Source organism: Piliocolobus tephrosceles, chromosome 9 (genome assembly GCF_002776525.5).
Source record: "Piliocolobus tephrosceles isolate RC106 chromosome 9, ASM277652v3, whole genome shotgun sequence".
Lineage (NCBI taxonomy): Eukaryota > Metazoa > Chordata > Mammalia > Primates > Cercopithecidae > Piliocolobus > Piliocolobus tephrosceles.
The window spans coordinates 130,285,579-130,301,654 of record NC_045442.1 but is presented as its reverse complement, the minus strand read 5'-3'; the positions used below and the strand labels follow the sequence as shown (position 1 = coordinate 130,301,654).

General features: G+C 44.1%; 1 protein-coding gene across 11 annotated transcripts in view; it reads left to right on the top strand.

Annotated features, from left to right (window-relative positions):
- Nucleotides 1-7,318, top strand: part of WDR37 (WD repeat domain 37) — a 75,769-nt gene extending 68,451 nt beyond the window's left edge. For all 11 annotated transcript variants that reach the window (XM_023192479.2, XM_023192477.2, XM_023192472.2 and 8 more), the window contains one exon: nt 4,363-7,318. In XM_023192479.2, coding sequence (XP_023048247.1) covers nt 4,363-4,494 — 132 coding nt within the window. In that variant the 3' untranslated portion in view covers nt 4,495-7,318. The remainder of the gene's footprint in view (nt 1-4,362) is intronic.
- The last annotated feature ends 8,758 nt before the right edge of the window (nt 7,319-16,076 follow it).

Below are 16,076 nucleotides of genomic sequence, written 5' to 3'. Positions count from 1 at the left end.
GTCGGTGTGCGTACGCAGGGCATGGTGGAGGAGGACGGGTAGAGATATTTTACCTTCTTATTTTGTTACTAAGTCTTTGCATGCTAAGTTTTTGTTGGAAATACTTGAGCTGTATTTAGAGTTCATAAAATTTACAGTTGAAGAAGTAGAGTTGTACACCCGAGTTATTCCACACCTACCTCAGTGTTCTTTTTTTTTTTTTTTTTTTTTGAGATGGAGTTTTGTTCTTGTTGCCCAGGCTGGAGTGCGGTGGCGTGATCTCACCGCAACCTCTGTCTCGCAGGTTCAAGCGATTCTTATGCCTCAGCTTCCCCAGTAGCTGAGATTACAGGCATGTGCCACCATGCTTGGCTAATTTTGTATTTTTAGTAGAGATGGGGTTTCTCCAAGTTGGTCAGGCTGGTCTCAAACTTCTGACCTCAGGTGATCTGCCTGCCTCAGCTTCCCAAAGTGCTAGGATTACAGGCATGAGCCACCGCACCCAGCCCAGTGTTCAGTTTTTAAGTTTAAAAATAAACAAAATAGCTGGGCGCGGTGGCTCAAGCCTGTAATCCCAGCACTTTGGGAGGCTGAGATGGGCGGATCACGAGGTCAGGAGATCGAGACCATCCTGGCTAACACGGTGAAACCCCGTCTCTACTAAAAACTACAAAAAACTAGCCGGGCGAGGTGGCGGCGCCTGTAGTCCCAGCTACCCGGGAGGCTGAGGCAGGAGAATGGCGTGAACCCGGGAGGCGGAGCTTGCAGTGAGCTGAGATGCGGCCACAGCACTCCAGCCTGGGTGACAGAGCGAGACTCCGTCTCAAAAAAAAATAAAATAAATAAATAAATAAACAAAATATGCAGTTCCTCTGTTTCACAGCCATGGGGAATGAGCCCTTTGGTGCATGTGTTAGTGGTGGCAGCTCTGTAGGGAAGCAGTCTTAGATGTCTGCAGTTGTGTCTGTACAGGCTGGAAGTGTTGAGTGGGCATTGTGGCCAGGCAGAAGCCGGGTTGGTTGTAGACTGGGGGGTCTTGAAGGTGGGATCTCTTCCACCTCCAGCCAGAAAAACACGTTTCTGTGGCAGGCTGTTGTGACAGGAAAAAATCTATTTAAATGTTAGTTTCTTGTTAGTGAAGGGTTGCTCCTTGCTAACTTTGGAAGACAGCGGAGGGAGTTTCTTGCTATGTGCTGTTCAGCCCACCTGTCCTGGTTGCCTGGAAGGCGCAAAGAGAATCGAGACTCCACGGCACCCGCGTGGATGCAGAGGCCCGGGGGCCTGGGGGCCAGTGTTCAAATTCCCTCGCGACTCTGATGAGCTCTGCAGTTGGGCCTCGCTGTAGTGTGGGTGGCATTTGCTGTTGGCTCTCCCCTGGGAGGTCACAGGGGCAGCTGCGATGCACAGAAACTCCCCGTGGTCAAGGCAGCGTCTCCCCAGCATTGTGCGTAATGGAACCCCTCATAGATGATCCCTCTTTCCTGTCTTTTGATCTTGTTGGAGTACTGTCTGGATACCTGTGTGAGTAAATGGATTTGTTCCCTGAGGCCTCCTGTGGCTGCACGGGGCCGCACACGCCTGCAGGCTGCTCTGGTGGCCCCCTCAGTGCCTCTGTGGCTCAGTCTGGAGACCAGCTCGTGGCTCATGGGCCGCAGCTGCTCTGCTTTTAAACTTTTTTTTTTGAGACGGAGTCTCGCTCTGTCACCCAGGCTGGAGTGCTCAGAAACTGCAGGCAGGCTGGGTGATCCAGGAGGCACATGCGAAAGTGGGGGCTCTCTCAGCGCAGCAACACCTTTTCTTCAAGGGGCACAGACTTTCTGGAAATGACGTTCACTGAGACTGGGTGTCTCTTCAGTTCCCTTCACAGCCTGAGTGCCCTGTTTGAAGTTAATTATTGATGTTTTTACTCCTTGATACACATGAAAATAGTGGAGTAGAAAAATTTCATGAAATTAGAGTGACTAAAATATGCTTCACAACCCTTAACACAGCCATAAATTGCTTGTCCTGGGGAATCTTTTCATGTTTTGTTAACAGCTGAGTATCACTTATGTGTCCTCTCAGCTGCATCTTAGACATAGTAGAATGTTGTCTTTTCAACATGCCTGTGTGAATTGTGAAATTTCTGTGCAGCATGTAAAGTTTGCGTTTTGAAGCACAAATTCATGAGAACTATTTGTTTATGACTATGAATTATGACTTTACTACTTTGAGAGTATTTTCCCTCAGAGAAATGGAATTCTGAATGGTTCTTCGTGGCCCTAATTTTGTGTAGACAGTTTTCTTTTCAGTTATCTGTAAACATTCAACTTTGTTGACATTGTAGGATTCTGTTGTGCCTGGGTTTATTTCCTCCTAAAGTGGTATGAAATAGATTTATTTATTTTTTATTTTTTAATTATACTTTAAGTTCTAGGGTACATGTGCACAACGTGCAGGTTTGTTACATATGTATACATGTGCCATGTTGGTGTGCTGCACCCATCAACTTATGAAATAGATTTATTTTTAAGATTAATGAATGTGATATAACTTTATTTAGAACTTGTAACACCTCTTCAGATAAATAAATGTGGTTTTTAGTGTCGCAGAACCCTGCTGGAAATCACCAACTTACATTGTTCTTACGTCTTAAGCTGACCGACTTGGAAGAGAGAAAACAAAACACTTATTTGAGCCTTTAAGTGGTGGAGTGAAAGGAACTGATTGAAAATATTTCCCTGTAGTGCTGGAGTAAGTGTCACTTCCCAGCGTGAGTTTTGGGAAAGTGAGCTTGGTGGAGAGTCAGGAGGTCCAGGGTCAGGGTTCCTGTGAAGAGCAGGCTCATGGGGCGCGAGGGTCCCTGCGTGAGGGTCTCTGTGATGTGGAGGCTCACGGGGCGCGAGGGTCCCTATGAAGTGAGGGCTCACGGGGTGTGAGAGTCCCTGCATGAGGGCCTCTGTGAAGTGGAGGCTCACAGAGCGTGAGGGTCCCCACGAAGTGGAGGCCCACGGTGCTCAAGGGTCCCCGTGAAGTGGAGGCCCACGGGGCCCCGTGCTGAGTGTCCTGGAACAGCACATCATGTGCACTGGGGCTGCCACGATGGCATGGGACATCTTTGGGGTGCATCTGCTTCCTGGGTGGCAATGCTGTGGGCGCACGAGAGATGGAAATCCCATGGGAGCTCTGCCGGCGGTGAAAGCCTGGCTGGCTTTCTTGTGGAAGCTCTTTGTCTTTGGCACTTCTGCAGCAAATGCCTTGAGTTTCACTGTGAAGAGCTCTTGCCCACAGCCTTGGTTTTACTGCCAGTTAATGGATGCATTGCTGCTTCCTTTTTTGTGCCTTTTGTAACCCTTTGTTATGTGGTCTTTCTTACAATTGTTTTATTTTTCTGGCCTTTTGTGGTTCTCTCTCCAGATGTATAAATAGCTATTGTGGTTCTCTCTCCAGATGTATAAATAGCATATTTATACGTGAATATTTTACAGGAAAATTTTATGCCATTCTTTAGGTGTTTCTTAATCTGTCAGCTTTACTTAATACTGACTCACTCTTGTACCTTATGCTGTAATAGCAACGTATCAGAGCTGTTGTGTAATTTAGAAAATGCAGATGGGTCCTAAGGCACTGCTTACAGACATTCTAAGTGTTGGCTAAGAGCCTGCATCTGCTACCTACATACACACCGATATGCTATTGCTCTGTCACATATTTTGCAGTAACTTTTCCAACATGCTGATATTTAAGTGGATTTGCTGAAGATGGCAGGAATCTACCTAAAAGGCCATTTATTTATCCTTGTTTTATATGACGCCAAATGTATTTTTCCAGTTCCTTTATTACCGAAGCCAGGTATTTGTTAAAATCCTATTTGAAGTATTTGAGTGAGTATCATTTAATTTACCCCTAAATATCTCCTAGCTTCATTTATTCAAAATTTTCACATTGATCATTTGTTTTTTTTTGTCGTGACTGTAATCTTACTCATTTTCTTAAGGAAGGAGTCATACAGTGCTTTTGGGGCAGGTTCCACACTGGCGTCTTGGCCTCACTCGTCCTGGCCTGGCTGCACGTCCTGGCGGCTCTGCTGGGCTTGGTGATCCGTGCTTGGCGGTCAGTGCTCGGTGGTCCGTGCTCGGCAGTCCGTGCTCTGTGATCCATGGGGTGCTCGGTGGTCTGTGCTCGGCAGCGGTTGGTGCTCGGCGGTCCGTGATCCATGGTCCATGCTCGGTGGTCCATGCTTGGCGGTCCCTGCTCGGCGGTCCTTGGGACTAATCCTGGGCACCATGTTGTTTTCTTGTAACTTTCTTACTTTGAGTGATGTGGTTATTCATTTCGCTGAGGTCTTATAAATCTTACTTTCGGGAATAATGCGCTGATTTTGGTTTGTTTGATCGTCACTAGGGCCACAGGAGAATGGTGTGCTGCTCAGCATGGAGTGAAGACCACCCCGTGTGCAATCTGTTCACCTGTGGGTTTGACCGGCAAGCCATTGGTTGGAACATCAACATCCCTGCATTGCTACAAGAAAAATAAGGACACCGGCAGTCCTTGGTTTCACTCTTTGCCAGCACAGACCTTTGATGGGTGCGGGCTTTTCTTCATATTAATCAGCCATTTTTGTGAGAGTTTGACCCTGGGAAGGGTGCTTTGTATATGTTCTTTTCACATAGTGCCCAGCTTGCATGAAATGTACAGAGAAATGTGTGGTCGTATTTTTTACTTTTGTCTTGTATATGTGTGTGTATTGGGTCCTCTGGGCAGTAAAGGCAAAGCTCACCTCCCATGTAGCACATGAAATGCTTGTGAGTTGTTGACATTGAACAGGTGAACAGTAGGGCATTACATTTGTGTGAATTAAATGTGAACCTCTGTATTACGTTGCGGCGTCGGCGGTCCTGCGTTCCCTGAAGTAACTGTATGTATCTGCCTGTGCTGGGAAGACTGTGGGGCTGCCTGTGTTGGCTGGTGACCAGCAGGATCGCTCCGGGATTTTGTGTTTACCTCGCGTGAAGTTCAGCACGTGCTATCGTGTAGTCAGCTTCCACTCTGATTTCTGTTACAGTTCTGCAAAGGTAACCTGGAGTTTAGAAGTTAAAAAAAAGCATGGGATGTTGGATTTGCACCATTTGGAGTTTCTTTAGGAAAGAAAAGTTTTCTGCTTTTTTATAGAAAATCATTTCAATCTCCTGAGCTCTCATCCTAGCAAATTTTGAAATAGGATTCTAATCACCGATTTCAAATATTAAGCAAAATGTAAAGCACTTTAATTTATAGCTATGGTTATAAACAGGCTTTAGATGTTTCAAATGACTTGTCCATTGAATGTGACTTGACTTTGATAAGAGGCCCTGCCGCCTGCACACAGAGCCCAGTTAATTCTCCGCACCTCGGTCGTGTGCTTCCAAATGGGCTCACTCCCGTGGTGGTGTTTGAGAGCCAACAACACTACCTCAGAGACGGGTCTTTGGGAAACTTTGGGTCTCACTGTTGCCTGGCTGGAGCACTTTGGTTTATAGCTGGAATACTGAGTTCCGTTCAGAAGGCAGGAAAGACAGTCACACCGACGTGTCCTGAAGGTGTAGGCTCTCCACTTAGGAGCACAAGCTGATGGCCACAGCCAGCAGGCCCCGGTGACGAGACACTTCCAGCCCCCATGGTGGGGACGCCTCTCAGTGCCAGTCCCGCTATGGCTGAGGTAGCCTGGTGTTCTTGCCTTCTTGGAAATTACTGCTCGCTTGGTATCTGTACGTTAATGTTTCTTGCTGAGTTACGGTTTTGATAAAGAGGCTCTCATTTCTTGCCTCTTGTATATTCAGTCCTTTCAATACGTCTACCTGGAGGCTCACCACTTGGAGAGACACAGGAAGGTAATATTTACAGCTGTCATGTGACATCCCAGGGTCTTTGTGTTTTGCCCCGTTTTACGGTAAGGTAGGAGGGAACCCGTCTGGTGACTGGTAGATGCAGGTGCATTAGGACGTGGGACTTTTGGACCCGTCCTTTGGTGCAGCTCGCCAGGGCTGAGAGGCGCCTCCCTACTTGGGTCTTTAGGAGCTGGCCCAAGGAACTTTGAATCTAAGTCATCTAGAATGACTCTGAAATGACTGACAGCCCGGGGCCCAAGAATAACTGATAACGACCTCAGATGGATCTGACGTGGCTGAGGGACAAACAGCAAATATTTCAGTCATTTGATTTTACAGATAAAAAATGTGTTGTGTTTTTGTCCGACATTGTTTCCTGACTGCACTGTTCTGAGAATGGAGCCTACCTGGTCCCTCTGGTTGATTGGACTCTCAGGTTTCAGCTCCTGCTGTCCTGAGCGAACTTGCCTGATGCAGGGCTGTGCTGTGTCCAGATGTTGCTGGGGCCTCGCTTTTTCTCTTGGCCGGAGGTCTAATTCCTAGAGCCTCCCGCACTGCACATGCAAAGGTCTGAGCCCAGGGCAGCCTCTGGGGCCACTGCACAGGCCGCCTGCTTGGGTTCCTCGGGGTTTAATTTGAAAGTCTGGGTGTTTTAGGATGATGGTTAGGAACATTGAAAAATGGCTGCAAATAGCCAAATCCAGATCTCTGCCAGATTAAACATTTTTGAGGCTTTTAAAAATCAATATTCCTAGTGGTCATTGAGTTCCAGGTACACTGGTGCCCTTCACTGCCACAGCTGCTCACCTTCTCCAGCGAACTGGAGGGACCTCAGAAACTGGATTCCTGCACGTCCTTCGGGGCGCAGCCCTGCGGTGCTCAGGCACAGCTCTCAGGAGTGGGGGCGCCTTGCTGTTCACTGCTGTGTCATCTTCTAATGTGAGCTCATCCACTGCTGCTGCAGCGTGTTAATCAGGAGTCACAGACAAGATCGGGGATGGTGCGTGTATGTGCGTGTGCATGTGTGTGTGACTAAATTAAGTCATACTGTCAACCACATGTGATCTCGTGTGAAACAGTGTTTGGAAGTGGGAACAGTTTTGTCCTGTATGCTGATGTGTCCAGAATTTCATTTAATGATAGACAGAAAATGTGTGATTACTGAAAAGTGTGTATCGATACAGAATTTCTTAACAGCCATGCTGTTGGGCAAAGCAACTGTTTTTCAACCACTGCTCATCAGTTTCGGAAGAGACAAAAACTCTGTACATATTTTGGAATCTGAAGGATCCTATATAAATCATTTGTTACTTAAATATGTGAAAAACATTTCTTTGGAGGAAAATGTATGCATTTATAAGTGTTCTGTGGAATCAGTTTTTATTGTATTGATATAATTGTCTCTAAGTGTTGAGTGTCTTCATTGCAATATGAAATTCATTAAAATGTCCATGTTCCATAATTATTATTATAAAAGCTTTGTGTTATTGGGAGTCTTTTATTATTTTTACAGTTTTTCATGTTTTGCTTTGGTGAAACATTGTGAATGACTATGTAAACATCACGATGACCTAGAAATTGAACAAATATAATACTGGTCACTCGAAAAATTTTTAGGCTTGAAAAATCAGTTGTGTTTTCTATCTATCTCTTATGTTAACATTCAACAATACATAATTATGCTGCTTCATCCCTCATCAGGACCCTGAAAACTTCCAAAAGGGTTAACAGCTTGACACAATTTTTGGTAAAGTTCCTCAGTATAATAAAATGCTCATACTGTTCTCATTGCAGTAAGCTTGTTTGAAAGTTAAAACAACAACAACAACAACAACAAAAAACAGTTACAGAAAGTAGGTGCCATTTTCTGTGGGAGAATGCAAACCAGATTGGGAGTGGCTCCTGGAGGCTCCTGGTGCATAGCCATGTCCGACCCACGCATGGAGGCGGAGACTGTGGCTGAGGCCATGCCTGAAGCTGAGGCCGAGGCTGAGACCAGGGCTGGTGCTGTGGCTGTGGCTGAGGCTGAGGCCTAGGCTGGGCCTGGGGCTGGGGCTGAGGCTGAGGCGGAGGCCTTGGCTGAGGCTTTGGCCGAGGCTGAGACGAGGGCTGTGGCTGTGGTGGTGGCCGTGGCTGAGGCTGAGGCTGTGCTGAGGCTGTGGCTGAGACTGCGGCTGAGACTGCTGTGGACTCAGCAGGTGGAGAGTCTGGGAGGGTTCTTACTTGAGCAGATAGTGGCTCCTTCACACCGGCAAGGCCACTGCCTAAGCTGCATTAGTGCTGGGAGTATCTTCACACCCAGAAAGGCAGACCATTTCTCCACTGGTTACTTAACTTTCCCACCTTCCTCCTTAAATAGCCTGTGATTATTGGCTAAATTTCATAATGTTACATCTTCAGTGAATTTAAAAGTTCATTCTCTATTAATATCAAGAATCCTGATAGAAGCGCTTACACATTGCTGTGATTTCATCAGAACGCCAGGGCACTGGTCTCCCTTACTATCCATAGGTTTACTGTTTTTCCCTAATAACTTAGAATTTAAAAAATTATGCTAAAATTTGGGAACACCTGAATTTATTATATGTAACATATACAGTTCATCTTATAGTGGGAAGAAGCTGAAAATGAAATTAGCTAAAAGTCTTGTGTGACTTTATTTTATTAAAAAAAATTTTTTTTTGAGATGGTGTCTCACTGTGTTGTCTAGGCTGGTCTCGAACTTCTAAGCTCAAGCAGTTGCTCACCTTTGCCTCCCAAAGTGCTAGGATTACAGGCTTGAGCCACCACGCCTGGCCAAAAGTCTTGTGTAATGTAAAATTAATTTTAGTAGAATATCTTTTATTAAGCAGCTTTTGGTCAAAATGAAAATGAATTAAGCAGGTCTTTGGAGACGCAGGAGCTCTGTGTGGAAGCCAAGCGAGAGTTTCCTGAGGCCTCTTGGTTTGTGGGCCGAGTGGAGAATGGTGAGGAACTGCTTTGGGTATCTGGTCAAGGAGGCTTCTCTGAGGTTGGTCAAGGCATCAGGAAGTGGCGGGGAGAGTTCCCAGTGAGCAGAGCGCCATATGCAAAAACAAGGTGAGCTTGGCACACTTCAGGTGCCGATCTCACGGTGTGACCAGAGTGTCGGTGAAAGGTGGTGGCCCCGGGGGGCTGGAGTGACTTGCAGGTACCGTCTCACCCAGAAGCTCTGGATTTCATCCTGTGCACCTGAAAGGGTGAAGATCAGAAGTGGGGAGACTGCCCAGTCATCTAGGTGAAGGATGTTGGCTGCCCGGGCTGTGTTGTTGGCAGTAGGATGGAGAAAGAGGATGGATTGAGATCTAAGGGTTAGAACAGGCAGTTCTTGCTGGAAAGAAGTGTTCTTCATTCTATAGTTCAGAATACATCTAGGAAAGGTATTGATTGTGCAGGCATTTCTTAGTGTATGCAAAAGACGTTTCAGGCACCGACAACCTAAAATATATTATCAGGATTTTCCCCTTAAAGGGTTGATGATGAGTTAGGAAATGTCCGTCACAACTTAGAGACATTATTATCTTAGCTAAGTTCATCTGTCACCCGTGCTGATGAGCACCTTGCCCCCCCACCACTCCACAGACTCTGCCTCCCTCTCACCTGGGTACCACATCTGCCTCTCACATGGATGCTGTTGGAGTGGTCATGCCCTGGTACTTGACACCCTGTCTAGGCATGATTGATTGGGGGTGGGAGGGTCTCAGGCCTTTGGACTTGGCCTGAAACACCACCAGCAGCTCTCTTGGGCCTGTAGTTTGCAGATGACAGACTGCAGGACTTGTCAGCCTCCATAACCACATGAGCCAGTCCCTTATCACAAGTCTTTGTGTATCTATATACATCCTATTGGTTCTGCGTCTCTGGAAAACCCTAATACAGTGACCTATTTAGTTAATGGTTCTAGTACTGTTTGTTATCCACATGAAATGAAATAATCTATTTGGAGCCCTACCTCACACCAAACAAAAATCAATTCCAGCATTAACTGTTAAATTTTAAAGGAGAAATCAAAATTAATTTTTTTAATAATTTGAGATTTATTAAAGTTCTTTAAAAATGCATTAAGCATACTAGAAAAGATGGATGAATTTGACTACATTAAAATTAAAAGGTTCTATTCATATAAGACACCTTTAAGGTGAAATGATAAACCACAAGTGGTAGTTGCAACATATAATTCACAAAGGGCTACTATCCAGGATAGTGAACAAAATAAGATTTTGTATGTCTATAGGAGAATTGGAAATTGAACAGCAGACCTGAATAGGTATGTCACAAAAGAGAAAATATGAGTAGCCAATAGCAAAATATAGAAATTGAGAACGTGAAAATTAAGGCCAAAATGAAATGCCATTTCACAGTCAGATTGGAGGGAAAAATCTGTGGAGCACATATAGACTACTAGAACTTTGCACCCTGTTGGTTGGGGCCTAAAGTAGTACAGCAACTTTGGAAACACAGCAAGTCTGGCTATGTGCATACCTCCGTGCCCAGCACACTAGGTGTGTGTTTAGAACACAGTTGATTACGCTGTAATGTCTAGAGCATTTGCATTAGAATCATCTTGAGTGTTTGTTAAAATGGAGACTTCTGGGTCTCCAGAAGCTACTGACTCAGAATCTCTGCGGAAGGGTGACCTGCCTTTTATAATAAACATGCTCTCATGTGGGATTCTACTGTCCAGTTTGAGAACCACTGTTCTAAAGAACTTGCACATGTGCTGGGGGACTGCAGGGTGATAGCACCAAACTAGAAACAACCCAAATGTATCCACAGGTAAACTGGCAAATCTACACAGAGGTAGCACAGAGCGGTAAAATTGGAGACCACCACGCTACATGCAATCCTTGATCTTAGGAACATAATTTGGAATGAAATCATAGGCACTGAAGACCACAGACATATGAAACCATTTTCATAAAGTACAAAAACAAACCAAACCACATCTGCCTGTCCATCTATCTCATCCGTGGTCACATATTTTGGGGGCAGAGGGTGGGACTGGGAAGAGCTCAGAATTGGCAGTGTTTGGTTCTTAATTTGGATGGTGGGAACATGTCTTTTTTTTTTTTTTTGAGACAGTGTCTCACTGTGTCACCAGGCTGGAGTGCACCAGCTCAATGACGGCTCACTGCAGCCTTGACTTCCTGGGTTCAATTGATCCTCCCACATCAGCCTCCTTAGTAGCTGGAACTACAGATGCATGCCACCACACCTGGGTAATTTTTGTATGTTTTTGTAGAGACAGGGTTTTGCCATGTTGCTCAGGCTGGTCTTGAGCTCCTGGGCTCAAGCATCTGGGTATTCATACTTTATAAGACTTTACAATTAGAAGGAATTTTTTATACTTCAGTGTACCTAATATTATGTAATTAAAAGAGTAATATAAGAAATTCTAAAGAGAAAGTGTGTGTTATTCCAAAGATGGATAAAGTGAGTGCTGATAAGATGGGGGATTTATACCAATATTTTTTGATAGCATCAGTTTTAAACTCATCATTGAAGAGCCATATTTTATTCACATATTAGTACTTTTTCCATTTACAAACATGTAGTTTTATTCTAAACTGATTTTCAGGCAGTGTGCACATTTCATAGGACGAAACACAAGACCAATTTTGCTCCAAGATAATGTTCTTGAGAAAATGGTCACTGAGGAAGTTGTTGAAAGGCAGTGTGTTACAGTGTGTCAAAACTGGGCTGCTTTCAAATACATTTTAGAAATCCCAGCTTTAAAGTAGGAAATGTAATAAGGATTTCATTTGCCAGGTGTGATCATAAAACAATAAAAGTAGTTTTCTAATGTTGCTCATAAACTGGGACTGAAAATCATTTCAAATCCAGGAGACAGTCCAAAAATGGTTATTGAGCAATGGCCACATATTGGAATAAAAATTTTTATTCTCAGTCTGTGTTTTGGGGAAACAGCATTTCATTGCATAGGTGGATAAGTTCTAGAATATTGGCTAAATGTATAATCATTTTCTAAAATGCACATGCATTGTAAAAGTTTTCTAGCTCCTGAAATATTACGGAGTTTTCTAGCTCCATAATATAAAAATGTTCTACTGATAAACTTTATTTTCTTTCTTTTTGAGTAATAAAATTAATTGTATATGTTCTCTAACCACTCCCTGTCAGAAGGAGCTAATTTTAGTTTTCCTCTCTTTTGAAACAGCTTTATTCTGGTATTCTGGTGTAACAGACAACACGCCAGTTGTATTTAAGGTGTAAAACGTGATTTCCTTTGACAGGCATTTACCATGAAATCATCCCCACAATCGAAATCATGCACAATCCCCCAAGAAAGTCATCCAGGCCCTTCCGTGTTCCCTGCACTGCCCCTCCTCACCCCCACTCCACCCTTGGGGAAACACTGGTCTACTTTCTGTCACTAGAGATTAATTTGCATTTTCTATAATTTTGTATAAATGCAGTTATACAGTATGTATTTTTTATTTCTTTCACTCAGAAAAATTATTTTGAAAGATTGATTTTATTGCATATCCCAATCTATTTCTTCTCATTGCGAGTAGGATTTTGTGTGGATAAACCAAATTCATCTGTTTACCTGCCGATGAACATTCAGATTGTTTCCAGTTTTTGGCTATTTCAAATAAAGCTGGTATGAACACTTGCGTACAAGTCTCTGTGCTGACGTGTTTTCATTCTCCTGGGTGAATTCCTGTAAATGCTGATTTTTAACTCTGAGAGCCTGCCATACCTTTCCCAATGTGACCGTTCTGGAGACCTCTGGTTTCCATTCCAACATGTAAAAGAGCTTGGAAGTCATTTCTCTCCCTCACCATAAAAAGGCAAAAAACAGAAAACAGTGATTTTTCTTAGATCACAGCAGAGAGTTGTGGTCACAGGGCAAACTCCTGACCCCAAAACTGGAGAAACAGGCAGATACAGAGAACTGTGGTCTCCGGAAGAGCAGCTGCTGGAGCCAGAAATGGGTAGGAACCCCACATAGGGCCATGGAGGCATCGATGGAGGCTGGGGCTGGCTGTGGAGCGAGGGCTCCCAGATTTCTGGTCTGCTGGCTGCCTCAGTTTCACGGGTTCTACTTCCAGGAGCACCACCAAGTTCCTATGGTGCAAACGGGAGAAGGATCCCCTCCAGTGTGGCGACGGGAGGGACGATGACTGAATTCAGCCGGAGCTTTCTCCCTACAGACCCCACTCTGCAAGGGCAAGGCCTTCACCAGCACATCTGACTTGTGGGGAGGGAAAATCGCTTGGCTCCAGCCTCTTAGCCTTCCTGTCTCAGGGGACAGTACCTTGAGAATCATTTGTGAAGGTCACAGATGCAGTGTGCAGGCCCCCTGAAAGTGCAGGCCCCCTGAAAACATGAGACCAAATCATGGGGCTGCAGACCCCTCTCCTCCCACTCCCCTCCCCTTTCCCTCCCCTGCCCTCCCCTTTCTCTCTGCTGCTCTCCCCTTTCCTTCCCTTTCCCTCCCCTCCCCTCTTCCACCTGGCCTCACAACTACAGAGCTCCTGAATAAGGACAACCAAGGGGGCCACAGCTCTGACTCTACTTAAGAAGGAGTTTCAGGGGAAATCAAGACAGTAGGGGAGACAAAAGCAGAGACACCAGAGGAGACTGGAGCCTCTGATTCTTGCAGCTACAGCCCATAATGAGCCCAGCCTTCTTCCTAGACAGAGGTATAAAACCTCACACCAAAGGTCTGCTTACCTCAGTGCCTTCTGCTGAATACATCATGTTTGGCTTTCAGCTGATGAGAAGGCATGCCAAAAGTCAAAACACAATCTGAAGAGACAAAATATCAGAGCAGACTCAGATATGGCAGAGACACTGGAATTAGCAGACACGAATTTAAAAACACCTGTGATGGGTATGCCACGGGCTCAAGTGGGAAAAGTGAACAAAAGGCAAGAACAGTTGGGTAATATAGGCAGAGAAATGGAAATCCTAAGAATAAAAAGAAATACTAGAAATAAAAAACATTGTAACAGAAATGGAGAATGCTTTTGATTGGCTCTTAGCAGACTACACATGACTGAGAAAAGCATCAGTGAACTTCAAGACAGGTCAATAGAAACCACTCAAACTGAAGAGCAAAGTGAAAAAAGAATGAAAAGGGCAGAATGGTATCCAAGATTTGTGGCACAATCACAAATGATATAATATGTGTGTTTGGGAATACCAGGAAGAGAAAGAAAGGATGAGGAGAGAGATGTAAAGTAATAGCTGAAAACTTTCCAAAATTAATAGGAAAAACCAGACTACAAATCAAGAAAGCTCAGGGAATAAATACCAAGTGGATAAATAACAAGAGACTTGATCAACACTTAAGCGCATTATATTCAAACTGCAGAAAACCAAAGACAAAAAGAAAATCTTGAAAGAAGTCAGGGCAAAAACACTTTATCTATGGAGGAACGATAACAATGATGACATCATGTCAGGAACCAATGCAACTAAGAAGAGAATGGAGTGAAAAAAAAAAAAGGTTTTAAACTATAAGTTAAATGTATTAGATATGAGGATATTCAGGTTATCAATTTCTACTTGAATTAAAAATTGACAGCTTATGTTTTTCAAGGAATTCCTTCATTTCACCTAAGCTATTGAATTTATTGGCATAAAGTTGTTCATATTATTCCCTTCTTATCCTTTAATATCTGTGGAATCTATAATAATGTCACCTCTCTCATTCCTGATATTGGTAACTATGTCTTCCTTTATTTCCTGATTAATCTGGCTGAAGGTCTATACATTTTATTGGTATTCTTAATGAACAAAATGTTGATTTATTGATTTTTCTATTTCATTTGGTATTTTATTGTTTTCTGCTCTGATTTTTATTATTTCCTTTCTTCTCATTACTTTTGAGTTTACTTTGTTCTTTTTTCACTTAAGGTGGAAGCTGAGGTCTTTGATTTAAATCGAAGTTAGAAAATTACATTCTGTAGTATCTAACTGCATAGATGAGAACTTTTAAAATAGGTAACACATTGTGGGGGTTTTTCTTTTTTGGTTGTTGTTATTATTGCTATTGTTTTTAAGTGAAAACATTTTATTAGGAAAAGTAAAGTCACAAAAACATAAAAGTCATCTTAACCAGAATGAAACCATGTTTCATAGCCCTTTATGAAACATTGCACAGTTACTTTACAGTTATTTTCTCTTTTCTCGAGAATGGAATGTGTATTTTTCAAATGTAAAATTAAACTTAGAACATCATAATCTGGAGTGGTTGAAATGTGCCTCTATTTGGAAAATGCATGGGGATGATTAATTATCCTAATTCAACGCCATCAGATGCAGCCGTGTGTGCTCAGACAGCTCCTATGTCAGGCTTCCCTTTTCCAGCCCATTTGAAAAAAGAGAACAGGGCTGGGTGGTGCAGGGCTTGGTACCCTTCCATGAGGCCAGGGTGTCCCGGTGGCAAGGCTCTTAGCAAACCTCTCCTCCCAGCCACGACAGATTTTCTTCTCTTTCCTGCCTTTCTGCTGCTGCTGTCTGTCCCAGGTCACATGCTATCCTCAGCAACGGAATCATTGAATGACACTCCCAGCCTCTGGCTTTACTCTTCTCTCCTTATAGATAAGTTTGTTTAGGAAAGGTGTTATTTTCTTACCCACAGCTAAAATGTCTTGAGGGACTGATTAATGATATTCCCAGCCCAAACTAAAACAGGCTGAAGCAGTGTCATGCTTCCATTTCTTTTCTTTTCATTTTTTGGCAGAAGTCGTAGCTTGCGTTGTTACTTTCAGCTTCACTCCATGGTTTTGCAGCATCTTTTGAAGTCACATGCGGACTTGAGCGCACTCTGAACAAGGGAGGACCAGGCTGTTGCCCTTCCTGGGTTAGGCCCCTCCAGCCGGCACTGACGGGATCTCCGGTTCTCGCGTGGCTACTTCAGGGAAGGGTGAAATGCCGACCATGGCGGACACAGCAGGCCTGCACTAGAGATTGCCCAGGAATCGTCAGTGTCCCCTGCAAGGAACTCACTCCATGTTTGACATATTTAGGAAGCAGTATGTATTTCCTGTTAATTTTCTAGTTCGCGGTTATGTTCTGCATTTCAGAGATTTCCAAATGTGCCAGAAAAGAGGAACCCCTCAATATTCCATCCAAGTAACCACTGCCTGTGGGACGAAGAACCCTTTTAAAATGGTGTCTCTTCCAGCAGCTCTGTCAATGACTGGATGCTCTGGAGAGTGGGCTCAACGCTGTCAGAAAACAGTGCATGACTAGGGC